The 27,547-nt window shown below is 34.8% G+C and overlaps 3 protein-coding genes across 3 annotated transcripts in view; 1 reads left to right on the forward strand and 2 right to left on the reverse strand.

Moving 5' to 3' along the window:
- LOC109169319 (cleavage and polyadenylation specificity factor subunit 3-I) overlaps positions 1–16,918 on the forward strand; it is a 41,759-nt gene extending 24,841 nt beyond the window's left edge. Inside the window, exon 7 of the mRNA XM_019318225.1 lies at positions 16,896–16,918. The gene's annotated coding sequence lies outside the window, so the exon portion shown is untranslated. The remainder of the gene's footprint in view (positions 1–16,895) is intronic.
- Positions 1,646–4,597, reverse strand: LOC109169372 (caffeic acid 3-O-methyltransferase-like). Its single transcript, XM_019318255.1, has 4 exons — positions 4,007–4,597; positions 2,601–2,911; positions 2,152–2,216; positions 1,646–2,034 (listed from the first exon to the last, which is right to left on the reverse strand). The coding sequence occupies exons 1-4, from the start codon at positions 4,411–4,413 to the stop codon at positions 1,738–1,740; spliced, it is 1,080 nt and encodes a 359-aa protein (XP_019173800.1). The 5' UTR covers positions 4,414–4,597; the 3' UTR covers positions 1,646–1,737.
- LOC109165828 (caffeic acid 3-O-methyltransferase-like) lies at positions 16,858–19,408 on the reverse strand. The gene is made up of 4 exons (XM_019314778.1): positions 18,974–19,408; positions 17,877–18,187; positions 17,269–17,333; positions 16,858–17,154 (listed from the first exon to the last, which is right to left on the reverse strand). The coding sequence occupies exons 1-4, from the start codon at positions 19,375–19,377 to the stop codon at positions 16,858–16,860; spliced, it is 1,077 nt and encodes a 358-aa protein (XP_019170323.1). The 5' UTR covers positions 19,378–19,408.
- Between the last annotated feature and the right edge of the window lie 8,139 nt (positions 19,409–27,547).

Consider the following 27,547-nt stretch of genomic DNA (forward strand, 5'->3'; position numbering starts at 1 on the left):
TTATCAGGGGAAAGGTTACATGCGTGGGGGTCTTTTTGTGTTACCTTTTATTTCATACAAAAACACTGCAATCAACATGAATAATGTGGCCAGTGGTTCTGGCAGTGTCCTGTACACGTCACAGAATATTCCTATAATTCTATACAGCCTATAAAAAACGTAGTATCCACACATCTCTACTTTATAATATCACTGTGCTTAGGATGAGTTAGAAGATGTGTTTTTGATTGGCTATAGTTATTTACTTGGAGTTTGTAAGAGCTATAATTACTGCTGTGAAGAACTTTTGTTGCTTGAACCTCTGCGTCAAGAGGTTATTCCGTTTATTGATTATCTGAGGCACCAACTGCCACAGAAGAGTGCTTTACAATTTCCAAATGCTGGAAAATGGCTGCAAGTTCCAGAAGCTGTTGAAGGGTTGCAGGAAGAACTTCCATTTGCATTAGAGGTTGTTTGTACTTATTTCAATTCTAGTGTGGCAGAACTTTAGAGAGATGCTTACCCTGTTCTTGATGAACTTGCCCATGAGTGTTAGCACGAGGAACCTGAAGAGCACGTGAAAAAAGGCTTCACATACCAGATCCTTGTGGCACCTGAAGATCTCGACATCTTCTTGCAGCTTTCAACTGCAAATGTCACTCGGAGAATTACTATCCCATATTCAGGTGCCTTTGCTGTGATTAGACACCGGATCAGGCAAGTTTATGAGAGTGTTGAGTCTTCAACAGATGAGGATTCTGGTACGTGTTCCAATACTACGGGTTCATGATAGAGTTCTAGTTAAACAGGAGTCAGAGAATCACCTTTCTGTGCATTGGACAGCGGGTCCTATTAGTGATAGCATTGGTTTCAAATGCAAACAGAGAAATGCCTAAGTTGGTTGTGGAATCAGAACCTGTAGCAAATGAGGAGGAAGATGCAAAGAAAACTGAGAAAATTATTCACACACTGTTGGTCTCTTTGTTTGGTGATGTAAAACTTGGGGAAAATGGCAAAATCGTTATAAATGTTGATGGGAACATAGCGGAACTTGACAAACAGACTGGTGATGTTGAAAGTGAAAACGATGGCCTCAAGGAACGAGTTAAAACAACATTTAGGTGAATCACAAGTGCTGTGAAGCCCATCCCTCTCTCAGCACCTTAGATTAAGGTAATTTTCTATTGTGTATTGATTCATTATCATATATTCATAATGCTGAATCGCATCCTGTAATCCATATTTAGGCATAATATTTTGCCTAACATGCAAAATCTAGATTATTTGTACAGAGTAATTTAATACAATCTGCTAAATTGCACGCAAGTTGTTTTTTGATGCTGTATTCTATCAACATCAATATGAACCAAGAGATGAACAACATAAAAATTATATATGTTGTTGAAAACTAAATAGATAGGTTTATCTATAGGGTTGTGTCTGTTTATGAATATGTGTAAGTTATGGGTAGTTATTTACAGTTATGTCTTTGTGTATATATATGTACTGTGTTTCTGTATTAGAAACAGAGAATATATAGAATATATTATAACATCTTAGTTTTATATACATTCTCTCATTTCTGATTCTTCATCATTGCTTCCGCCTAACTGGCGGGTGGTGTTATTCTCCACCCGCCAGACCATTCCATCTTCCAAATTCAACATAATTTAACTGTTATTGCAACTGTTTGGAATTTATTAGGAGGCACAAAAACACTTTTCCTTTGTCTCAAAATCTTTTATGCAAACAACTTAGCTACTTGTACAATTCAATAACCCATTCAGTATTCACAGCGCATACGGCTTTCAGAGCGGCAAATCCTGCCTCTTTTGCCAGGGCTTCAAATTGTCTCTGTGTTCTCTCCTTCCCTCCGGGATTCATTGTCATCATGAGTATGTCAGCGTAAAATGCACTACCATACGCGACATCTTTCTCAGGATGTTCCGGCAGAATACCTTCTACTAACACCACCTTACCCGATTCTGGCAAAGCTTTCCAACAGTTCTTCAGCAGCTTCAAGCAATGTTCATCATCCCAATCGTGTAGTATCCACTGCAGTTTTCAGAACAATTTGCTTAGATCTTATGTATAACAAAGATACCATCATTTTCTTCTTTTTTCACAAGTTGTCTTTACACTAGTATATTTTACTGAGTAATGAGCACTAACCTTCATGAATATAATCTCTCCACAGGGAACACTCTCAAACATATCTCCTGGAATATGCTCCACACCTAACAATAAGTAAGGCATTTCTTTGTGTTAGTATGTTGAACTTGTTATAATTTGGTATTTTAACTCTTAAATTGTTCAATTTAAATTTTGTTACATGTTTAATGTTTTACCTTTTTAATTACATATAATATAACATATTGGGAACATGAAATCCCATCCCTAGTGAACCTTTGCAGGGATGGGGAATGTCCCCCCTATAGGCGGCCTATCCCCTAGATGTAGGGATGTGGAAAATATATCCCTCAAATGTGGGGCCAAGGACTAGAGTGCATATTCCCTGCCCTATGACCATCCCGAATGATAAGTATATGCAGAAACCCTGTAGTACTAAGCAATTTGGAATATATTACAAATATGAACAATTCAAGTTTTAGGGTACATACCTGGAATAGCAGGAGCCTCTTTGATGACATGTGGCAAATCATAGTTGATGCCCTTGATGTTAGGGTACTTGGAGATAATGCATGACAGTGTTGAACCAAATCCACCACCCACATCTACCACTTCTTTGACTCCCTCAAAACCTTTGTAGCATTCCACTACTCTCTTCATTGCCATTGCACTATGCTCATGCATTGCTCTGTTGAATACCTCATTGAATCTACGGTCTTTTCCAGGGTATTCAAATGCATGCATTCCATGGGTCCTATTGAATGGGACTCCTCCCTCCAGTACTGCATCTTTTAATGCATACCTTCACACAAACTCACTTGTATATGTTAAGTGAGTAAAACAAGAACCATTGGCACGATGATTCTATGCTAGATAAATGATATTTTTAGTCTTTGAATTATAGATGTATAGTAGATTCAATCCTCCAATCTTAGGCACATATACTTTTAGGGTGCATTTATTTCAAATTATGTAACATTGCCTAGGTAACGCGAGCATGATAATGTTATAAGTATATAACTTTGTTTGGTTCAAGTTATATGATTATTTTGATATACTAAAATAGTTTCACAAGAATTGTACGTATATGAATTATTATTTGGTTCATTCAAAAATTTTAGATTTTCAAAATAAAATTTAATTATCAGCTGAATTTGATTTTAAAAAGGAAAAATGTTATTTTTAGGTTTCAAGATATTTAATTTTTTAGATAAGCCAGCCTTTGACAAAAGCTATGGGTATAGATTAAGGATGATGCTCCACCCTGTTCCCACTTGAGATATAAATCAAAGCCACCATGTGAGTTCACATTACCTTTCCTATTAAGTGTAGCTTTCTACTTTAATAATTTAATGACTAATGCTACCTGCCAAATAATTTGTAAAATAGTTGACTAGTCTAATTACGAAGTTTTAGGCTTATCATTCCTAAAAATAGTTTTTTTGGGGTGACGAGTGAAATTTGTTGCCACTATTTGAGGGTGTGAATTGGATAAACCTGACACTATGGAGATTGCAATCTTATGTATTGGAAGATTGAAAATAGTCTTATTAGCTGGAAAAAAAAAGTAGTTGTGAACTATATGAAAAATACCATCAAAATCAAAAGACCAAAAGTGAAAAAAAATCAGGAGCAACCTTAGCTAAGTTGGTTAGGTCTCTTGGCGGGAGCAACCTATTAGTTTTCTTAGTTTGAGCCGGTCTACTATGAGCAACTTATATTGGTTTATCTTCTTGTGGTCTTTTGCTAGCTAGGATCACAAAGCGGGTTTACCCAATGCACACTCTTTGGTAGTGGTTGTGGGTTTCCCTCGTAACCTAAAAAAAAAGTGAAAAAACTACTCCATAGTTCACAAAATCTCAAACAACAAAAGGAAGATCAGGAGAGTAGTTGATACCAGGAATTAACAAACACTTTGTCAGTGATCAATTGTACCAAGGCAGAAAGGGACACCCCATCTTCATTAGGGACAAAGTTCTTGCTTATTGGTGTTAAACTGTATGAACAGTGATTATCCTCTGTGAGTGTGCACCTGAGAATGGACTGGTTAGCAAGAAACTTAAGCATCCTGTCCAACATGACTGGTGCATTAGGGTTCTGTGTGGGAAGACAGTCTGCAATTTCTTTAGCAGAAATCTTTGCTCCTTCACCACCCTTTGCAATGATCTCAAACACCCCGAGTTCAATGGCAGCTTTTGAGACCATCATCACTGCTATTCCACTTGGCAGCCCTATGGCTCTCAAGAACCCCTCTTCTTCTTCACTTGGAATTTTTACCATTTCTTCCATTGATGATGAACCCATATTTGATCTTTCTGTGCTTTCTTGTTCTCAGAGATTTGGGTATTGAGCTCTGGAAATGGGTGGAGTTTTGTAGGATGTTGTAGTGGGTTGGTGGGTGATATTCCCTAAGGTCAGAGTTTTTGTCATTTTTTAATGTAGGGCCATAGAGGTAGATGAGTTGAGAACTTCTATTTTTTCTTTTCCTTGTATTCATTGAACAAAAGTTGACATCAGTAGACTTCCCACCAACCTAAATGCACAAAATATGCTTAATATTCCTCCTGCCTTCTCTGAATTAAGGCATCCATGTTTGACATTTCACATTCACCCTGCCATGTGTTCGAAGTGTGGATATATGCTAATAAATGCTAGTTATCGATCTAATAAATTTAATGATTAGAAAATAAAGAAAAACAAAATAAAAAACAACATCATCATTATTATTATTATTATTATTATTATTATTATTATTATTATTATTATTATTATTATTAAAAGTTCCAACAACCAAACAACCATGAACCATGAACCACGCACCTAACTAAGCACTAAGTAACATGTTATATTTAGAATCTACCATATAAAAAAATCATAATTAAATAATTTGAATAAGGGAATTAGAATGCCTTTTACAAATATGCTAATGCTAATTATTAATGTCACTTTTAAATTAGGAATAAGGGTCAAATAGGTCATCGAACTGCACACGATAAAACAATTAGGCCATTGAACTTAAAAAATCAACGATTAGGTCCCTAAACTAATCAATTTCAAACAATTCTTCCAATTTGAAGGTTTCCAACAGGTCAACAGGTCATCTCCCAAATTAATTATTTTTTTAAAATATAAATTTTAAAAATTAATTATTTTTAAATTAAATTATTAAAATTAAAAAAAAAAAAAAAAAAAACCTGGAATCCAGCCGGAGACGACCGTCTCCGGCTGGAACCAGTTTTTTTTTTTTTTTTTTTTTTAAATAATTAATTTTTAAAATTTAAATTTTAAAAAATAATTATTTTGGAAGGATGACCTGTTGACCTGTTGGAAACCTTCTAATTAAAAGAATTGTTTGAAATTGATTAGTTTAGGGACTCAATTGTTGGTTTTTTAAGTTCAGTGGCCTAATTGTTTTATTGTGTGCAGTTCGATGGCCTATTTGACCCTTATTCCTTTAAATTATTAGTGGTGTAAATGTTGTCCATCAATTTTCAAAACGTGACATATATTGCTCCTCTCCTAATGGAACTCGTTATATGCACCGTTTAGTAAGAGTAAAAATGTATTTTTTATTTTACTTTCTATTTTCCCTTTTCCCTTTCTCCTTCACTGTATCCTTTCTCTGCGTTTTGTCTTAAATTTTTTTGAGTAAATTTTAATTTTGGTCCTGTGACTATAGGATCATGTTAATTGCAGTCCACAACTAGTGTTAATTGAGTACCTTGACTATGTAATTTTTATCAATTTTAGTCATTCCGACCAAATTTTGTCGGAAAACTTTAATAGTTAAAATAATTGGAATATTTTAGTCTTTTTGTATCTTTTTTTTCCTCCCCATTTCTTGGCCGGAAATTCGTCAGAGAAGAAGATCGAAATTCGGAGGAGGAAGCCATCGTTTTTTAAAATTCTCACCGGCAGAAGAGTACAACCGTTTTTTTCTTTTTAAAATTCCTCAAAGTCTCCACCATCGCTGCCGTCGTTTGATGTGACACCGCCACCATCTTCATTAATTCCTCAAATAATTTAATTAGGTTGACTTGTTAGAAATCTGGAAATTAGAAGAATTATATGAAATTGGTTAGTTTAAGGACCAAATTGTAAGTTTTTTAGGTTTAGTGGTATAATTGTATTATTATGTGCAGTTTGATGGTTTATTTGTCCCTTATTCCTAAAATATATATATACTTAGAGAAGTTCAACGATATAAGCAAAGTTAATTGTTAATTTTAATAATTATCTTTAATTTACTATTTTAAAAATACAGTGATTAAATCACATAAAATTAAAATATATGAACCATTGAACTAAATTACACAAAAATCTATAGTACACGAATCTCACTTCTCATAGGTGCTTTGACCGTGTTAAGGATTCAAGCTGGACATGGCGAGAAGTGCTTGCCACCGCACTTTTAAATGCCACTTTCCCAGCACAACCTAAGCTAAGTCCACCCTCCCCAAGCTATTATTTAACCATAAACTACTGAACAACACCAAATCAAATCAGGTTTAAAAAAATACAGTGGCATATCGTAATTATTGTAAATTTATTTTGTAAATTTGAATACTTAAATATGCATTAAAAAATGTAAATCTAGATAAATTTTAAAAAATTAATGAAAAAAATTAAATTTTAAATATAAATCGTAAATATTATACACTAAGCAATACAAAGTGAACCTCTAAAATACAAAATTTAAAACTAAGTCATAAATTCTAAAATTCAAACCCTACGTCGCGTTTGGTTTGAGGGAGGAAATTACGTGGAAATGAATTACAATTTCATGGGAGATGAATTATTAGGAACAAAGTGAAAATTTAAATTTCAGTGTTTGATTTACAAGAATAAAATTACTGAGAATTTTAATTCTAATGTTTGGTATACATGGAAATTGAAAGGGAATATGTAGTATAAAGTCCAAATTGCATAGTAAAGCTTGTGATAATTATGAAAATGCTACCGCGTTTTTTTTTTTTTTTTTTTAAAAAAAAAATCTATTATGATCAATCTTTTTTTTTTTTTTTTTAGATGTAAGACTAAGATTGGTTCTTAGTTTTCTCATAAGGACTTATTTTCATATGATCTAATGCTTATATATGCTTCATGAAAACACACTCCTAAGAGAAAACTATTAACCAATATTAGCCTTACATCTGTAAATAATCTAATCATATTTTTAAAAAATTGCGGTGACATTTTCAAAATTTTTGTCAATTTCACTTTACAAACTTGGACACTTAAATATGCATTATGTAACAACTAAATATGCAATTCTATATAAGTTTTAAAAAATCAATGAAAAAACTAAGGGCTTGTTTGGTTATTAGCAGTTAGTGGTTAGCGGTAGTGGGTTGTGTTAGCGGTTATCAGATAGCGGATTGTATTAGCGTGTTTGACCAGCAGATTGTATTAGCGATTTATAAAAAAATGTTTGGTAAAATTAGCTATTTAGATTAGCGGTTAACATGTAAAATAACATATATACCCTTATAATAATTAATAATTAATAACTAATAATAATAATAATTTAAATAAAATAAAATAAAATAAAGAAGGGAGCAACTTGCTGCTAGAGCCGTCAAAACGGGCTTAGCCCGCCGAGCCGGCCCGCCCCGCCCCTACTTAGGTTGGGGGCGGGTTTCGAAAATATAGGCCCGTTTAGGAGCGGGCTTTTTTGGCCCGCCCCGCTTAGCGGGGTGGGCCTGGCGGGCCGCGGGTTGCCCGCCATTATTTTATTTTATATATTTTTATATAAAATATTCACTTTAAAATTATTGTTATGTGTAATATTTTTGGACTTTGAAGTTGTGACTAGTTTGATGTTTGATGAACTATGAACTTTATGTAATATTTAATATTTGATTATTATGTTTTATGTGAGTTATGACTTATGTATTAATTTATTTTAATGCTTGATGAACAATTTTTTTTTTTAAAGAGTGGGTTTGGGCGGGGGCCCGCCTAGCCCGCGGGCCACTAGGGCTTTTTTAGCCCGCCGGGCTTTGGCCCGCCCCGCCCCGCCAGCCCATATTGACAGCACTACTTGCTGCTCCCCTCTTGGCTCTTGTATTCCCACTTTTCCCACCGTCCCACATCGGTGGGAAAATTGGGAATGGAGCCTTGAGGCTCCTCAAGGCTCCACAAATTCATTCGTTGCCCATCTGGGATGGGCAACATGGAGGAGCCGTTTTGGCTCCTCAAATAAAAGTTTTAAGTTTTTTAATTTTTTTAAATAAATTAATAGGGGCGTTTTGGGGAAAATTTATATTTTCCCCAAAACACTAACTGCAAACGTTGCACTTTGCAGCGTTTGCGAAAGTAGCGATTTGGAGAAACATGGCCTAAATTTTAAATCTAAACTGAAAATCATCAAACTTAAGCAGTAAAAACTAAAAAGTAAACACCTAAACCAAATAAAATAAAAAACTTTGTTATAAACTCTAAGTGCAATGCATTTTCGCATTTTTGTAAGTGCAATCTTTTAAGACTAAATGTGCATTTTTGTAACAACTAAATGTGTAAACTTAAAAATCAACTTAGTTGGTGTGAGTGGTCGTGCACTATTGTTCCTTAAAGACACCTTGTGATCTGACCCAAAAAAATATGTAAACTTAAAATTTTGTAAGGGTAGATTTTGTGTCCAAGTTTACATAGTAACGTTAATAATAATTACCCACTCTGTCCTATTTTATGTGTCTGGTTCGATTAACGAAGTTTGACTGAAGTTATTTTTAATTCAATTTTTCATAATATTAAGTTTAATATTAGTATACAAATTTTGTATATTTAGAAACTATACTAAAAGTCATATTAAACACCAAAAATTAAATTTAAAAATAAATAAAAAATAAACAAATAAGAAAAAATTAATTTGACCAATGAATACTAGCAGGAGATAAAATGGAACAGATTATAAAAATGCAACCGCATTAAAAAGAAAAAGAAAAATCTGATATGATCTATCCCATTTTTCTAGATTGAGGCGGAAGAGGAAGAAGAAAGCGGCGGCACGGCAACGGCGGCGGGAGTTTGATCGCGTCGAGTGCAGGAATGAGCAAGCCTGGGAAGAAGAAGGCGGTTGGGGCTAGGCTGTGAATGAGGTTTGACAGGATGTTGGAAATTCCATTCAAAGTAGTAGCTCTCTTTTAGGATGGTCAACAATGACCTATCCGTATTTTGTGGTGTAAGGTGTGGCAGCATGAGTTTCTTCATTGTCCACTCTCCCTTTCTTTCCGTTACTTTATGGACGAAATGAGGAATAGCTTCACTTTATTACACTATATAATGAAGCAAGACAATTTTGTCTAAATGCAAGTTTCTTCCTTCTTTCTATATAAGAATTAATATATATTATAATATAATATATATAATTCGTGACTATCGGTTAAGGTCTGAGCAATAGTGAGGTTCGCCTACGTGATTGCTAGTGCAAGCTATCCGTAGAAGGTCTGTGTAGCCTGTCGAAAGCGTGCCAGGATTCTAACTGCACCGTTACCGGGCAAATAACGCTTTTAAGGTAGTGTTATTATAACACGGCACAGATTTTCTTTCAACCATACATCAGTAGTGTCCGTGCTTCTTAAAAGGCTTCTAGATCGCGCGTTGACGTTGCTATTTTCCCCAACAGTTAAAAGCGTTATTCTGCAACAGTCAACCTTTAACATTATGGCACCTTCTGTCATACCGGATCTATCAAAAATTACCGCGCTTGATGGGAAAAATTACAGTAGGTGGGCTAAAAGAATGCTTATTCTTTTCGAACAATTAAAGTTGGTTTACGTGCTATATTCAGTTGCACCTGAACCTTCTCCAACAGTGTTCTCTCCATTTGGTGCTACAAAATGTAATCATGAACCTGATTACACTCCGGGTGAAGAATCGAGAGAAAGCAGTCCTGAAATAGATTACATTCCGGGTCAAGAACCGGGTGTAACTCTGATTCAATTTAGAAATGACAATGCGACAGCCAGAGGATACCTGCTGTCACAAATGAATGACGATTTGTTCGACATCTATGTCAAACAAGATTCGGCAAAAGTCATTTGGGAATCACTGTCAGAAAAGTACGGTGTCAATGGAACTGAAAGTCAAAGTGTCAGAACCGTCTACAACGAAAGGAGTAGAAAAATAAAGAAGTTTAAAGGAAGGTGTTTTACGTGCAGAAAGCAAGGACACTGAGCACACCAGTGCTACCATCACAAGGGCAAAACTAGCAAAAGTCAATCTGACAGAGCAAGATGAGTATTGAGTCTCTTTAAATAAATAGTTATTTTGAGTAACTATGTTTGCTCTAGTTCTAAGGGTTCGCATGAAGTATGGTTATCGTAGTACATGAATTCTAGTTGAGCTGTCTAGATTTTGATTACTTAGTAGTACTTATTTCTTTAGTATTTTGAATACTAATGACATTGATTGAAACAATTCGTGCATAGATATTGCTCAAACTTTTTACTAAAATTATTTGTATAAAAATAAGAGCATATATCATAGGCTTCAATTGTAATTTAGTGAGAACATGGAAAAGTCATCATTCTTGAACACTCTGTCTAGGAAGATGGTTTTTAAGTAAACTTCGGTTTCACCACTCGACCTGGGAGTTTTAAGAAGTAGGGTGTTGATCATGCAGGCTAGTTAGAGCGCCACTTGATCTTTACCTGAAATGAGGTTGACTTTCATATGTTGCTAATACAATCAAAGCCTTGCAATAGAAGTTGTTGAAGTACTGCAATATTGATCTGCACCCTATGAATGCTTTATATGAGTTTTAAATTCCTTAAGGGAAGGAAAAAATTGTGCTAGTGGCAACTCTGAATGTCTCATTGTTGAGAGATATTCCGAATAAATATGAGCTCAAACATATTCCTTTTGTATGAGATTAATTTCTTATAAGAATATGATGTGAAATTTGTGATTATGTTGTTCAACTTGATGTAGCATGTGGACAACATTATTTCTATGGCTTACTAACAATGAGCATTTGTATATATATTATTTAAACTCTTGGTTGAGTCATATTGAAATACCTATAATTTCTAGTTAAAGGGTAATTGTGATCAATTGAGATAACCAAGTTTGTTGAAATACATTCAACTGTTGAGCATGTATCAGGCAGAGTGAAAAGCTTCTATTCTAAAATGGTCCACAAAGTAAATCGGCAAAACTCAGTCTACAAAGGAGCTAATGATGGGCACCAAATATCAGTCTGGTAAGAGATAAAATACATTTGACAAAAATATTTGTAAGTGTTGCGTGCCTTGTGGGGGTAATAAACTCCTATATTTTCATCAAAAGTTTCTCTGTGGCATTGAGAATATTGATGAAAGAGGATGTTTCATGTTAAACATGAAAATCTCAAGGGATTATTTACGAGTAAACGAAGTACTCATCAAAGTGCATGTAAGTTTGGTCAAGAGAATCAACTTACTTGAGGGCTAATTATGAGGATTAGTCGTTGACTCATTGGAAGGACTTAAAGTCCAAGTGGTAATGAATTCGTGGTGGATCCCACTTCTGTGGTCAAACGAAGCCATGAAAAGAGTTACAAAATAGTACACTAGTTGGTCATTCCGACAGTGTGTGTACTTGTGAGGTTGAGCTACAACTCTTAATGAATTCATAACTCTTTGAGAAAGGGTGGTTTTGTTGAGACAAACCTAATGAATTCACCGCATGTGAGGTTGAGCTACAGCTCTTAATGAATTCATAACTCTTTGAGAAAGGGTGGTTTTGTTGAGACAAACCTAATGAATTCACCGCATAATGACATGAGTACAAAGTGCTCGTGGTGCCCATAGATACTCTGTAGCCAGTCATGGTGGTCTGCGTTGAGGTAGACTTGACAGAGTTGAAGGTCTATCATAGAATAGACCTAACAGGGGATATCTCAGGGTCAAGAGTATGACCTCACATATTTTAAAGCGACCAAAGCAAATTAAGTGCGTTAAGTTCAAACTTTGTCTATTCGATGAGTTCAAGATCAAATTCACTCCCGTTTAGAGAAGTACTTAATGTCACTATATGACAGTTCAAGTTTTATACACTGGCATGAAAATTTGTTTTGATCGTTGTCAGGCAATGACAGCATCAGCCTAAGTCCCTTTAATGGTGGGGGATTGTTGGGAGCATTTAAAAGGAAAGGCTTCCTTTTGCCTATCCATGTTGTCCCACATTGGAAGTTTAGCCTCTTATACTCAATTGGGATGGTCTATGTTGAGATAGACCTAAAGAGATCCCTAACTTGAGTAAAAAAGGGCTAACCGCCTCTTATGAAAGATAATGGGGTTATCCCAAGAAGCTGAGTGGCTAAGAAACATGGTGATAACCGTGTAATTGTGGGGGTGTCCAACACCTTCCTTCATTGTTATTCACAAACTGTCGTTTGCATTGCAAATAACAGCCTATGATAGAAAGAAAAGACTTACAACTGATTTATGTCTTTAACTACTCTATAAGCCTTTAATGGTGGTCTATACCGAGATAGACCTGATAGAGTTAAAAGTCTATATTGAGATGGACTTCACAAGACGGAAAAAATCTATAATGTTGTAAGACTTGTCAGAGTTAAAAGTCTATTTTGTGATAGACTTTGACAGGGTAGAAGTCCATATTTGAGACAGACGTAACATTCTTTAATACTAAGGGTGTTCATAAGAAGTCAAAGAGTTTGACTTTTGTAGAACCTGCTTTTTGAGTTGATGTGTGCATTCGAGTTCAAAATTTATCTAACCGGTGAGTTCAAGATTCACATCACTCCCGGAAAGAAAATTACTCAGTGTCACTACGTGTCAGTTCAAGTTCTCAAACACTGACATTAAAATCAACTCAATTGTATTGCTCAGTCTTTATTCCTTTCCAGCCTTCTTCTTTGAATGTGTGGGTGATTGTTGGAAATTCCATTCAAAGTAGTAGCTCTCTTTTAGGATGGTCAACAATGACCTATCCGTATTTTGTGGTGTAAGGTGTGGCAGCATGAGTTTCTTCATTGTCCACTCTCCCTTTCTTTTTGTTACTTTATGGACGAAATGAGGAATAACTTCACTTTATTACACTATATAATGAAGCAAGACAATTTTGTCTAAATGCAAGCTTCTTCCTTCTTTCTATATAAGAATTAATATATATTATAATATAATATATATAATTCGTGACTATCGGTTAAGGCTGAGCAATAGTGAGGTTCGCCTACGTGATTGCTAGTGCAAGCTATCCGTAGTAGGTCTGTGTAGCCTGTCGAAAGCGTGTCAGGGATCTAACTGCACCGTTACCGGGCAAATAACGCTTTTAAGGTAGTGTTATTATAACACGGCACAGATTTTCTTTCAACCATACATCAATAGTGTCCGTGCTTCTTAAAAGGCTTCTAGATCGCGTTGACGTTGCTATTTTCCCCAACATGGGGCAATCGGAGCTGATGGAGTGCGATAAGAACTCTATCATCAAGCGCGCCTCCATTACTGCTAGGGACTTGAGGATCCTCGGCCCTATATTCTCTCACTCCTCCAGTATCCTTCGTACTCTCTCTCTCTCTCTCTCTCCCTATATATGAATGTCTGTAAATACAATGTGTTTGCATATTTTGATCCAGTGTGTAAACAAAGAAAATTGAATATATATTTAGAAATTCAAAGTTCTGGTTTACATATCAAGTATCAAGGGGGTGTGGGTACAAGTCTCTGGATATCCTCTGATTCTTCAATTGGTGCCTTGAACACTCCACCATTGAAGGGCCTCCGGGTTTCAAGTGGCTTGATCTTCAAAGAAGGGCTTGTATATATAGCTTGTTCTTCTTGAAGGGCCTCCGGGTTCAAATGGCTTGATCTTCAATGGAGGTTTGGATCAATAGGCATAGGCATGATCATCATGGAGGAGAGACTTCTACTTTCAGTATCACATTTTTATTGTGATCCTGAATAATATTTTTCTAGATGTTTACATCACTTTTCCTAGGATGTGTGTGATTACATAGAAATGAGAGCTCCTATTTATAGCTGTAGGATAGAGAATTTTGATAAGCTCAAACTCTTTTGATATTATCTAATTAACAAATTAGATAATATCAATATTATCCAAAATATTTCAAATATATTCAAATATACTAATATTGATAAATAATCAATATTTATCAAAATTTAAGTGTCTACAAATGCCCCCTCGAGACTTGCTTGTACACCACTTGAGAGCATATAAAACTTGAAAGTATGTAGTGCAAGAAAGTCTCGACACTACAACTTAAAGATATAAGGCCGTTTCAACTCGTGCCAAGGAGCCTTGAAAGATATGAGACCGTTTTAACTCGTGCCAAGGAGTATCATTTAGCCTCCTCCATTTCAAATTTCATATGGGGTTTGCCCCCATACCGGTTGAAAGTGCCTATGAAGAGATGAGAGGCAGAGCTGTCCCACTGGGCGTGCCAATTTGTCAACAAAGAAAATTGAATATATATTTTAAAATTCAAAATTCTAGAGTTACATTGAGTATCAATCAAGAAGGTACATGTCGAAAGCGTGTCAGGGATCTAACTGCACCGTTACCGGGCAAATAACGCTTTTAAGGTAGTGTTATTATAACACGGCACAGATTTTCTTTCAACCATACATCAATAGTGTCCGTGCTTCTTAAAAGGCTTCCAGATCGCGTTGATGTTGCTATTTTCCCCAACATGGGGCAATCGGAGCTAATGGAGTGCGATAAGAACTCTATCATCAAGCGCGCCTCCATTACTGCTAGGGACTTGAGGATCCTCGGCCCTATATTCTCTCACTCCTCCAGTATCCTTCGTACTCTCTCTCTCTCTCTCTCTCTCCCTATATATGAATGTCTGTAAATACAATGTGTTTGCATATTTTGATCCAGTGTGTAAACAAAGAAAATTGAATATATATTTAGAAATTCAAAGTTCTGGTTTACATATCAAGTATCAAGGGGGTGTGGGTACAAGTCTCTGGATATCCTCTGATTCTTCAATTGGTGCCTTGAACACTCCACCATTGAAGGGCCTCCGGGTTTCAAGTGGCTTGATCTTCAAAGAAGGGCTTGTATATATAGCTTGTTCTTCTTGAAGGGCCTCCGGGTTCAAATGGCTTGATCTTCAATGGAGGTTTGGATCAATAGGCATAGTCATGATCATCATGGAGGAGAGACTTCTACTTTCAGTATCACATTTTTATTGTGATCCTGAATAATATTTTTCTAGATGTTTACATCACTTTTCCTAGGATGTGTGTGATTACATAGAAATGAGAGCTCCTATTATAGCTGTAGGATAGAGAATTTTGATAAGCTCAAACTCTTTTGATATTATCTAATTAACAAATTAGATAATATCAATATTATCCAAAATATTTCAAATATATTCAAATATACTAATATTGATAAATAATCAATATTTATCAAAATTTAAGTGTCTACACAGTGCTTGCTATGAATTTGGTGATGCATGCTTTCCACCATTGAATTCCTGCAATTCTATATGCAAAGGTTGTTGGGTAGGGTTTGATGCTTTACCTACGTAAGAATCTCATAACCAAATTAATTATGCAATCTGGAGTCATTGCTATTGGTGTGTTAGATACAGAACTCATGAATGCACTCATTTCTGTTTCTTTTATGTAATAATTGTTTTTTTTTTTTGAAAACAATAAATGTTAAAAAATATATACTCTACTACTTCTTTATAATATCACTGTGCTTAGGATGAGTTAGAAGAGTTGTTTTTGATTGGGTATAGTTATTTACTTAGAGTTTGTACGTAGGAGCTATAATAACTGCAGAAGAACTTTGTTGCTTGAAACTCTGAAGTCCATCCCTCTCTCAGCAGTCAGCACCTTAGATTAAGGTAACTTTTCTATTGTGCATTGATTCATTATCATATATTCATATGCTGAATCACATCCTGCAATCCATATTTAGGCATAATATTTTGCCTAACATGCAAAATCTAGATTATTTATAAATTATAATTTAATCCAATCTGCTAAATTGCACACATGCCTTTTTTTTTTTTTTTTGAAAATGCACACATGCCTTTTTATTTTTATTTTTTTTAAAAAAAAAGGAATAAGGTTCAAATTAGCCAATGAACGTAACCTGAAAATGCAATTAGGCCACTGAACGTAACCTGAAAATGCAATTAGGCCATTAAACGAAAAAAAAGTGCAATTAGACCACTGAACACTCCAAAAATGTGCAATTTCACCTGATAGCAGGTTATCTGTTTACGTACGTGACAGCTGAGTTGGCATTTTTAATAAATTTTAATTAATTTTTAATAAATTTTAATAATAATTTATTATTAATTTTTTTTAAAAAAAATAAAAACGACTTTATTTTATTTTGTATTTAATTTTTTCTAATTTTTTATAAAATTTATTATTAAAATTAATTATTAAAAATTATTAAAAATGTCAGATAAGCTGCCACGTAAGCAGGTAACCTGCTACCCGGTAAAATTGCATATGTTTGGAGAGTTCAGTGGCCTAATTGCACATTTTTTGAGTGTTCAATGGCCTAATTGCACTTTTTTTTTCATTCAGTAGCCTAATTGCATTTTCAGATTACGTTTAGTGGCCAATTTGAACCTTATTCCTTAAAAAAATTATATTCTATTCTATCAACATCAATATGAACCAATAGATGAACAACTTAAAAATTATATATGTAATTTAACTTTTATTGCAACTGTTTGGAATTTATTAGGAGGAACAATAACAATTTTCCTTTGTCTGAAAGTCTTTTATGCAAACAACTTAGCTACTTGTACAATTCAATAACCCAATCAGTTTTCACAGCGCATATGGCTTTCAGAGCAGCAAATCCTGCCTCTTTTGCTAGCGCTTCCAATTGTCTCTGTGTTCTCTCCTTCCCTCCAGGATTCATTGTCATCATGAGTATGTCCGCATAAAATACACAACCATACGCGACATCTTTCTCAGGATGTTCCGGCAGTATACCTTCTACTAACACCACCTTACCAGATTCTGGCAAAGCTTTCCAACAGTTCTTCAGCAGCTTCAGGCAATGTTCATCATCCCAATCATGTAGTATCCACTGCAATTTTCAGAACAATTTGATTAGATCTTGTGTATAACAATGATACCATCATTTTCTTATTTCGCAAGTGGGCTTTACACTAGTATATTTTACTGAGCAATGAGCACTAACCTTCATGAATATAATCTCTCCACAGGGAACACTCTCAAACATATCTCCTGGAATATGCTCCACACCTAACAATAAGTAAGACATTATCTGTGTTAGTATGTTGAACTTGTTAAATTTCGTATTTTAACTCTTAAATTGTTTTAAATTTATTACATGTTTTACCTTTTGTTGGAAATATTTGAAAATGTCTTGGACAGCCCACCTTTACAACTTTATTTACTCTAGTAATTAATGCCTTGGGTAGGGGAGTAGTTTTATTCTTTATTTATTATGGCTCTTCCCAATACTCTTGTAGGCCTATATATTGGTCTGTAATCTGGAGTTGGGAGTATGAATAATACACCTTTCTAGTTTTTTAATATGGTAAAAATATTGGGAACAGGAAATTCCGTCCCTAGTGAACTTTTGCAGAGACAGGGATTCTCTGCCCTATCCCCTTGTTGTATACTGATGGGGAAAATATATCCCTCAAATGTAGCGTCAAGGACTAGAGTGCATATTCCCTGCCCTATGACCATCCCTAATGATAAGTATATGCAGAAACCCTGTAGTACTAAGTAATTTGGAATATATTACAAATAGAAACAATTCAAGTTTAGGGTACATACCTGGAATAGCTAGAGCCTCTTTGATGACATGTGGCAAATCAAAGTTGATGCCCTTGATGTTAGGGTACTTGGAGACAATGCAGGATAGTGTTGAACCAAATCCACCACCCACATCTACCACTTCTTTGGCTCCCTCAAAACCTTTGTAGCATTCCAGAACTCTCTTCATCGCAATTGCACTATGGTCATGCATTGCTCTGTTGAATACCTCATTGAATCTACTGTCTTTGCCAGGGTATTCAAATGCATGCATTCCATGGGTCCTATTGAATGGGACTCCTCCCTCAAGCACTGCATCTTTTAATGCATACCTTCGCACAAACTCACTTGAGTATGTTAATTGAGTAAAACAAGAACCATCAGCATGATGATTCTATGCCGAATAAATGACATTTTTAGTCTTTGAACTAGGGGTACAATAGATTCAATCCTCCAATCCTAGGCTCATCTCCCTTTGGGGTGCATTTAGTTCAAGTTATATAACATTACCTAGGTAACGTGAATATAATAATTTTATATAGCTTTGTTTGGTTTAAGTTATATGTTTATTTCAATCATTTTTAGTAATATGAAATTAATCTAAAATAATATATTAATTGACTAGTCTTATTATTAACTTTTAGGTTTATCTTTCCTAAAACATTTTTTTTTTTTGGGTGACGAGAGTGTAAATGTATAAACCAGACCCTATGTGAGATTGCAAGTTTATGTATTGGAAGATTGGAAATAGTCTAATAGCGAAAAAAATAGTAGTTGAGAACTATGAAAAATGCCATAAAAGTCAATAGACCAAAAGTGAAGAAAAATAAAGTCGGGGGCGGGTGTTGTTAACTTGGTAACAAGGTTACGAGTTTGACTCTTGGCGGGAGCTGCTTATTGGCCTTCTTAGTTTGAGTCGGTCAACTATGGGCAACCTATGTTGGTTTATTTTCTTGTGGTCCTTTACCGGCTAGGACCACAAAGCGGGTTATACCAATACACACTTTTGTGTAGTGATTGTGGGTTTCCCTCGTCACCTAAAAAAAGTGAAAAAAAAACTACTTCATAGTTCACATAATCTCAAACAACAGAAGGAAGATCAGGAGAAAAGTTCATACCAAGAATTAACAAACACTTTGTCAGTGATCAATTGTACCAAGGCAGAAAGGGACACCCCATCTTCATTAGGGACAAAGTTCTTGCTGATTGGTGTTAAACTGTATGAACAGTGATGATCCTGTGTGAGTGTGCACCTGAGAATGGACTGGTTGGCAAGAAACTTAAGCATCCTGTCCAGCATGACTGGTGCATTAGGGTTCTGTGTGGGAAGACAGTCTGCAATTTCTTTAGCAGTAAGCTTTGCTCCTTCACCACCCTTTGCAATGATCTCAAACACCCCGATTTCAATGGCAGCTTTTGAAACCATCGTCACTGCTATCCCACTTGGCAGCCCTATGGCTCTCAAGAACCCCTCTTCTTCAGTTGGGAGTTTAGCCATTTCTTCCATTGATGATGAATCCATCTTTGATCTTTCTGTGCTTTCTGGTTCTCAGAGATTTGGGTATTGAGCTCTGGAAATGGGGGGAGTTTTGTAGGAGGCTGTAGTGGGCTGGTATGCATTTAAAGTGTGAATAATAAATATTAGTCATCGATACCGTATATCTAACGGTTAGAAAATTAGAAGAAAAAATAAAGAAAAAAAAAAGACAGTTCCACCAAGGCATCATTGGTTTTTGGGAAAATGACACTTTCTCCTTGAATTATATGTTTATAACACTTTTCCTCTCGAATTACTCATGTATCCATATTGCCCCCTCAGTTATGTTAAAAGTTGCGAATTTTCTCCCTTTTATTGTTAAATGAACATTTTTACCCTTAAAATTAAGTATTTCATTTATATATATTTTTAAAGGATTTCATTTATATTTCTTCTCAAACAAATTATTGTTTATATATAGGGATGAGTACGGTTCGATTCAAACCTAATCGGACACTGTAACAATCGAACTGAAATAGTAGTGACGATTTTTGTTATGATTCAAAACCAAAACAAAATAATTGTTAAATTTAGACTATTTTAAAAATAAGAAAAAAGAATTTACAAAAATAAATATATAAGTTTTGAATCGGCGGTTCAAAATTGAAACTGGAACTGACCCGATTTATCATTTATCAAAAAGTGTTTGATCATTTTTCACATTTATTCTAATTCCACATATAAGTATATATGATTGTAGTTTGGTTCTGGTTCACGGTTCTGGAAAATGATAAATCGGAACAGAAATCTTTTAGGAAGGTTTCAGTTTCGGTTTGAACCACTAGTTCGATTTCGGTTCACAGTTTTTGGAAATGATAAATCGGAACAAGAACCGTTTACGAATGTTATAGTTTCGGTTTGAACTGCTAGTTCAAAATTTATTTATTTATTTTTGTAAATTATATATTTTTTTATTTTAAAAAATAGTCTAAATTTACAATTATTTTATTTTATTTTATTTTTTTCCTATTCTGAATCGTAACAAAAATATTCCAAAAAAAAAATAAAATACTTATTTTTAAGGATGAAAATGTCCATTTAACATAAAAAGGAGAAAAATTATCACTTTTAACATAATTGAGGGGGCTGTGGATACATAAATAATTCAGGGGAAAAGTGCTATTAATTATTTAATGTGTTTGAAGTGATGGCATAAGTGTAATTTTAAAAAAGAATTAAAATTATGTAATTTATGTAATATTTTCAATAATTTTTAAGTTACTATTATTGTTGTTGTTGTTATTTAAAGCTTCAAAAACCAAACAACTATGAACCTAATTATTATTATTTAAAGCTTCAAAAACCAAACCAAGTGAACAACTATGAACTTTATTATTATTATATACTAATTTTTTTACGCGCAAAAGCGCGAATGAAATAATGCCTAATAATTATTTTTAAATAAGTATTTCAAAGTATATCAATGCGATATTATATAGGAGATGTTCTTGCATAGGTAAATAAATGTTGAATTTATTTATTTAAATTAGTAATTAAATTAAAGTATATAAATGCAAGATAATATATGAGAGATTGGTTATAATTGTCACTAAAATAAATGTTTGCAACTTTGTAATAACGCTAGTCTAAATACTTAATATAAAAGCACCAAGGACCTTGTAGTCCAATGGTACCACATTGCTTCCTTAAGTGGTAGGTGATATGTTTGTTCCTTAGTGGGAACGAAAAAAATACTTAGTATAAAAGCATTAGTTTAAATAAATATTGCTTTTGATTTAAATTTCTCTAATTCTCTTGGGTAGCACTAGAATTATCATTATCTTCATCTTTAGTATATGTTCTTCTTCTTTTTTATTTTATTTTTATTTTTTATTTTATATATATATATATATATATATATATATATATATATATATATATATATATATATATATATATATATATATATATATATATATATATATATATATATATATATATTTATTGGTAGTGTGTCATGTGCAATTGAGTTATTGGTAGTAGCATAGAGGGATACAACGTGCAATGAGATTATAGTGTAGGAAGCTTTAGATTTGCCTTGCTGTGTATATGACTGTGATCTTAGTTGTACTATGAACTCTTTATCTTACAAGGACTTATTGATATTTGGTAGTGGTAATTTTTTCCCTACATGTTTCTTGTGTTGTGAGATGTGTATCGTAGGTTATCATGTGAAACTATTGAACAAAATATTAATATTTATTATATTTGTATGAAATACTTGGTAAATAAATATATATAACATATTTTGTATTATAACTTTGATATTTAATTACAAGATAATGTAAAAAGAAGACACTGGACAATGTACTGAATATAATAAATTAATTAATTTGAAGGTAATGAATCTTTGAATGGTAGAAAATAAAGATGATATAACTAATGAAATTATATTTCTTTTTAAATTTTTTATAATGAATGATTTTTTTAAAAAAATAAATTCATTATAGGCATCTAATTCTAAATTAATTAAATGCATATGTATTTTTTTTTGTAGCTACTAATTTATTTAATTTAATTTAATAAGAGTAATAAAGTGGCGTACATACTTTTTGTCAACAATAATGAAATCATCATAGATTTTTTTAATTTCCATTCGTTGTTGAGACAAATTGTTTTGAGAGTTTGTCAATGACAATTGCTACAAATACTATCAATTGATAATAAATAATTCAAAATATATAGTCACAATTAATATTGTTATAATGGTATAGTAAAAATTAAATTAACTTACAAATTTCTTCAGAAGTTTTCATGCATTGATAATATTCTGATGTGTAAACTTATTCAATTGGGACCAGTGGGATGTCAGCATTGTCAATTCTTTGAAAAATGTTTGCACTGTTTTAGAGTCCATGTGTAATTGTATTTATGATCAACAACTTTGTAGTTAGGTCGCGCAGGTCTGACAATGATGTAAGAATAATTTTGTCCGATAAAAAAATAATAGTATAATATTTGTAAAGTAATGTATAATTGTACCATTATAAAATACATACAAACAATTATTAATACCATAATGAACTAAATCATTCCAATAATGCAAAAGCATAATTGAAATATTAAGTTTTGTTCTAAATAATCAAAAGAATATTAATCAAACGAAAAAAAAAATATAAAAACTTAACCTAAATTTGTTTTTTTTTTTTTAAATGCAAGAAAATCAAATGATTTTTAAAGTTCATGATTTATAATTTTTTATGCTATGTATTTAGTCGGGATAATTATAATATGAACCATTCATTTTAAGTGTGTTTCATTTTTATTTATAGGAAGGGAATACCCAATTCAATCAAATGCCTCTACTAATACTCAAACCTATCACCTCCCACATAAGAGAGCAACGTGGTAACTATTGGACTACAAGGACCTTGGTATTATTATTATTATTATTATTATTATTATTATTTAAAGCTTCAAAAAACAAACTATGAAGTATGAACCACCTAAGCACTATAGAAGAAATACGAATCATCACTCGCATGGGCAGCTCAATTGGTCACAGAGGTGAAACTTTGGAAGAATGACCAGGGAACAGTGTGGGAGCAATCTCTCTGAGCTACTATGATTTACATCCTTCCAAATGCTTTGTCGGGTCGGAGTGTGGGGGCCCTTAAGGTTGGGGTTTAGCCTTTTAGAAGAAGAAATACGGATCATCAAGTACCATGCTATATCTAGAATTTTTTTTTTTTTTTATATTTTTTACAACAAAAATCGTTGAAGATAATGATGATGAGTATTATTATTCTTATTATTTAAAGCTTCAATCCATCAACAATCGACAATCACCTAAAAGAAACTAGCCACGAGCACGTGTTTTGCACAAAATGTGTCATGCTCAACGTTAAACTAATTTGTTCTAATTTTTAAAATGATATAATATATATAAATTTTAATAATCAACATGATACAATTATACTTCCAAACATGATAATGACAAATTAAATATTAATTGTACATTATTAATTAAAAAAATGTTGTATACATTGCTTTAAACAACGATATATCAATTATTGTTGTCTAAAACTTGCAGGAGATGGAAGAAGAACTCATCATTTCTCAAATTTTTTTCTTCAAGCAACTTCTCATTGAGCAAACTTCTCTTAGTCTTAATGTTGCATCATCCAATTGGCTAAAATTGGGATCTTTTAGCTTAAAGAAGACATCTTTTCTAGTATCTTATCACTTCATCATCAACAATTTAATTATTAACAATTAATAATAAAAGAAATTCAACTACTTCACTAATAAATATATATATATATATATATATATATATATATATATATATATATATCTCACTAATAATTCAACTAATTAATAATTATTATAAAGATAATAGAAACACATCTTTTCTAGTATCTCATGATTCTTATCACTTCATCATCAACAATTTATTTATTAACAACAAATAATTAAAAGAAATCCAGCCACTTCACTAATAACAAATATATATATATATATATATATATATATATATATATATATATATATATATATATATATAGAGAGAGAGAGAGAGAGAGAGAGAGAGAGAGAGGGAAGGGATCAGGTGCATTTGTTACTTCCTGTGCGGTTGTTGTTGGAAAAAATAGCTTAAAATGACATAAAATGGCATGTTAAGTGGCTATTTTGTGGTACAATTATCAGTGGGGTCCACTTCCGATTTGGGTCGGGTCAAAGTGGATTCGGATTCTTCGTAGTGAGACGAAGAGATCGATATATTGTACGCTCAAAACGGATAATGGGTGAATGAGATATTGATTCTCAAAGTAGACCCATTTGAGTTGGAAAATGAAGGAAAAAAAGTGAGCTTTTTGTCCCACATTGCTTTGGAATGAAGATTTTCCCCCCTTATATACAAGAGCTCTTTTGAAGCTTGTAGAATTGTATAGCATAGAGGCTCTCTCGCGCGGAGGGGGGGGGGGGGGGGGGGGGTGCAAATCAAATTCCAACTAGCAGAGATTGAAAAAAGGCTTGATTCAAGCCCGAGCTCGTGTGCGCCGGCACCTGGGGGCACGAATGTCGTCCGGAAATTGGCTGGCCTTGCGGGCTAAGTTATGCCAAACTTTGGTATCATTTTCCAACTGGTATAGCCACCTACTCTCGTGCTACAAGAGAGCACGAGAGGAGTTATGCCAAACTTTGGTATCATTTTCCAACTGGTATAGCCACCTACTCTCGTGCTACAAGAGAGCACGAGAGGTTGTGGTGCACCGAGAGCACAACTCTCGTGCAACAGAGTCCACGAAAGGTGCAAGGGCCGAAATTGGATGAGGTCGAAAGTTGAGACCGAACCCTGTACGCTAACGGTCAGGTTTCCCGAATGTTCTGACTGTTGAGGGGATTGAATTCATCTGTTACAGAATTAATTGTCTATTAATTCCAATTTTGAATTCTGAATTCAATTCCCAGGTAGTGGCCTGCTGTTATAGCTGTTGGAAGGCAGCTTTAATGTCATTTTTAATTGCCATAATAAAGGCTATTGGCTCCTTCAACCCTATATAAGAGAGGGTAGAGGCAGTAGAGTTTTACACACAGCTTTACACAGCACGAAAGTATACTTTTCCAGCTTCAAAAATCTCTGCTTCTACTCTTTCTTTAGCTATACTGTGTTCATAGCCATTGTCTTGCTCGCCGGATCCTTTGTTTGAATGCTCAAACATTGGATCATAGCAAGTTTTATCCTGGGAAGCCTAGGCCACAACGCTCCTAGCATCTACGGGAGGTGGCAAATAAGGTTTTAAGGAAAGAGTGCTCACTCGACTCTTGCAAAAACCCAACACCAAACACTAGCCAAATTTCTTCATCTTTTCTTCCCTTCTTTCCAAGGAAAATAATAGTCAATTTTATTTGATTATTATTTGTTTTCTACCAACGGTACCAACAGTCTTAAAACCTTATTCTTCGTTTTCCCGTTGGTTGTTTTCTCCAAATTTCCTTGAAGAAAATGGAGCATCCCGTACTGCCATTTGATGGGGAGGATAATGTTGTTGCGGACAACAATGGAAGAAACGGCAACAATAACATTGTTGCGGATAACAGTGGAGGGAATGGCAACAATGTTGCTAATTCCCAAGCTACACCAGTGAACGTTGGTTCACAAGATGGTGGGAGCACTGAGGGATATATTCCCATGTCTCGGGTACCTTCGGTACCGAGTGGTTCGGCTGAAAAGCCGGAGAAGTTCACCGGTGTTGGTTCGAACTTCAAGAGGTGGCAACAGAAGATGTTGTTCTACCTAGCAACTCTCGGCCTGGCAAGGTTCTTGTCCGAGAGTGTTCCCGAGTTGAAGGAACAAGATGCACAATCCGTGATGGCGGTTGGCTATTGGAAGGATTCGGACTTCCTTTGCCGAAACTACATCCTGAATGGATTGTGTGACACGCTATATGATGTATATCGAAAGATAAGCACATCAAAAGCGTTGTGGGAAGCTTTGGATCATAAATACCGAAGTGAGGATGCCGGCTCAAAGAAATTTGTAGTTGGCCGATTCCTCGACTTCAAAATGGTTGATTCAAAGACCGTGCTAAGTCAGGTAGAAGATTTGCAATTAATCTTTGACGAGATCTGTGACGAAGGCATGGTGCTAAGTGAAGCCTTCCAAGTGGGATCTGTGATCCATTTGTTGCCTCCAGGTTGGAAGGACTTCAAGAATTACCTTAAGCATAAGCGAAAGGAGATGAATCTGGAGGACCTAATCCAGCGACTCAGGATTGAGGAAGGGAACAGGACGAATGATAGGAAGGCTCCTATCGTTGTTGGTGCTAAGGCCAACGTTGTGGAGCACGGTAAGAACTCCAGGAGGAACAAGAAGGACAAGCGAAAGCTAGGTCCGAAAGGTGGCATTACCAAGAACAAGTTTCCTGGTGAATGCTACAATTGTGGCAAGCATGGCCACAGAGCATCTGAATGCAAGGCTCCAAGGAAGAAGAACAAGAGTTCTGAAGCCAATGTTGTTGGAGATAGCAATCAGAAAGAGGTCGAGATTAGCCTTTCGGCTATGGTGACCGAGGTGAACCTCGTGGGCTCAAACCCTCGTGAGTGGTTCATTGATACCGGTGCAACCAGGCACTTGTGTTGCAACCGAGAGATGTTCAACACCTTTGAGACCGTTGAAGGTGAGAAGGTGTGGATGGGAAACTCGGCTCAGTCTGCTGTGGAAGGCATGGGCAAGGTGGTTCTGAAGATGACTTCCGGGAAGGAACTAACGTTGAACAACGTGCTGTATGTTCCTGAGCTGAGGAAGAATCTTGTGTCTGGCTCTCTGTTGAACAAGCATGGCTTTCGCATGGTGTTCGAGTCAGACAAAGTAGTTTTGTCCAAGTTAGGAATGTTTGTTGGTAAAGGATATGTAACTAATGGGCTGTTTAAGCTCAGTGTAATTCCTGTTATCAATAAAAGCAAAGTTAATTCTGTTTACTTGCTTGAGTCTTCCAATTTATGGCATGGTAGACTAGGTCATGATAATTTTAATTCTATGCGTAGATTAATTAGCATGGACCATATTCCTAACTTTCAAATTGACACAAATAACAAGTGTGAAATTTGTGTTGAGGCAAAACTAACGAAAGTACCTTTCAAATCGGTTGAAAGGGAAACTGAACCACTAGAATTAATCCATAGTGATTTGTGCGATTTTAGATCGATACAAACGAGAGGTGGTAATAAGTATTTTATCACATTTATCGACGATAGCACACGATACTGCTATGTGTATTTGCTTAAGAGCAAAGATGAAGCCGTTGATAAATTCGTTCTTTATAAGAATGAAGTGGAAAACCAACTTAATCGGAGAATTAAGAAGGTTAGAAGCGATAGAGGTGGTGAGTACGAAGCACCTATTGGTGACTTCTGTGCAAGTGTAGGTATAATACACGAGCGTACTGCACCTTACTCACCTCAATCGAACGGTGTTGCCGAACGAAAGAATCGTACATTGAAAGATATGATGAATGCGATGCTTATAAGTTCGGGCCTACCTCAAGATGCTTGGGGTGAGGCGATCTTGACAAGTAATTACCTTTTGAATAAGGTACCCCGAAAGAAGCTCGATAAGACTCCTTATGAGCTGTGGAACGGTAGGAAACCTTCCTACCAGTACCTGAAAGTGTGGGGGTGTCTTGCCAAAGTTTTGGTGCCAACACCTAAG

Source organism: Ipomoea nil, unplaced genomic scaffold (assembly GCF_001879475.1).
Source record: "Ipomoea nil cultivar Tokyo-kokei standard unplaced genomic scaffold, Asagao_1.1 scaffold0317, whole genome shotgun sequence".
Lineage (NCBI taxonomy): Eukaryota > Viridiplantae > Streptophyta > Magnoliopsida > Solanales > Convolvulaceae > Ipomoea > Ipomoea nil.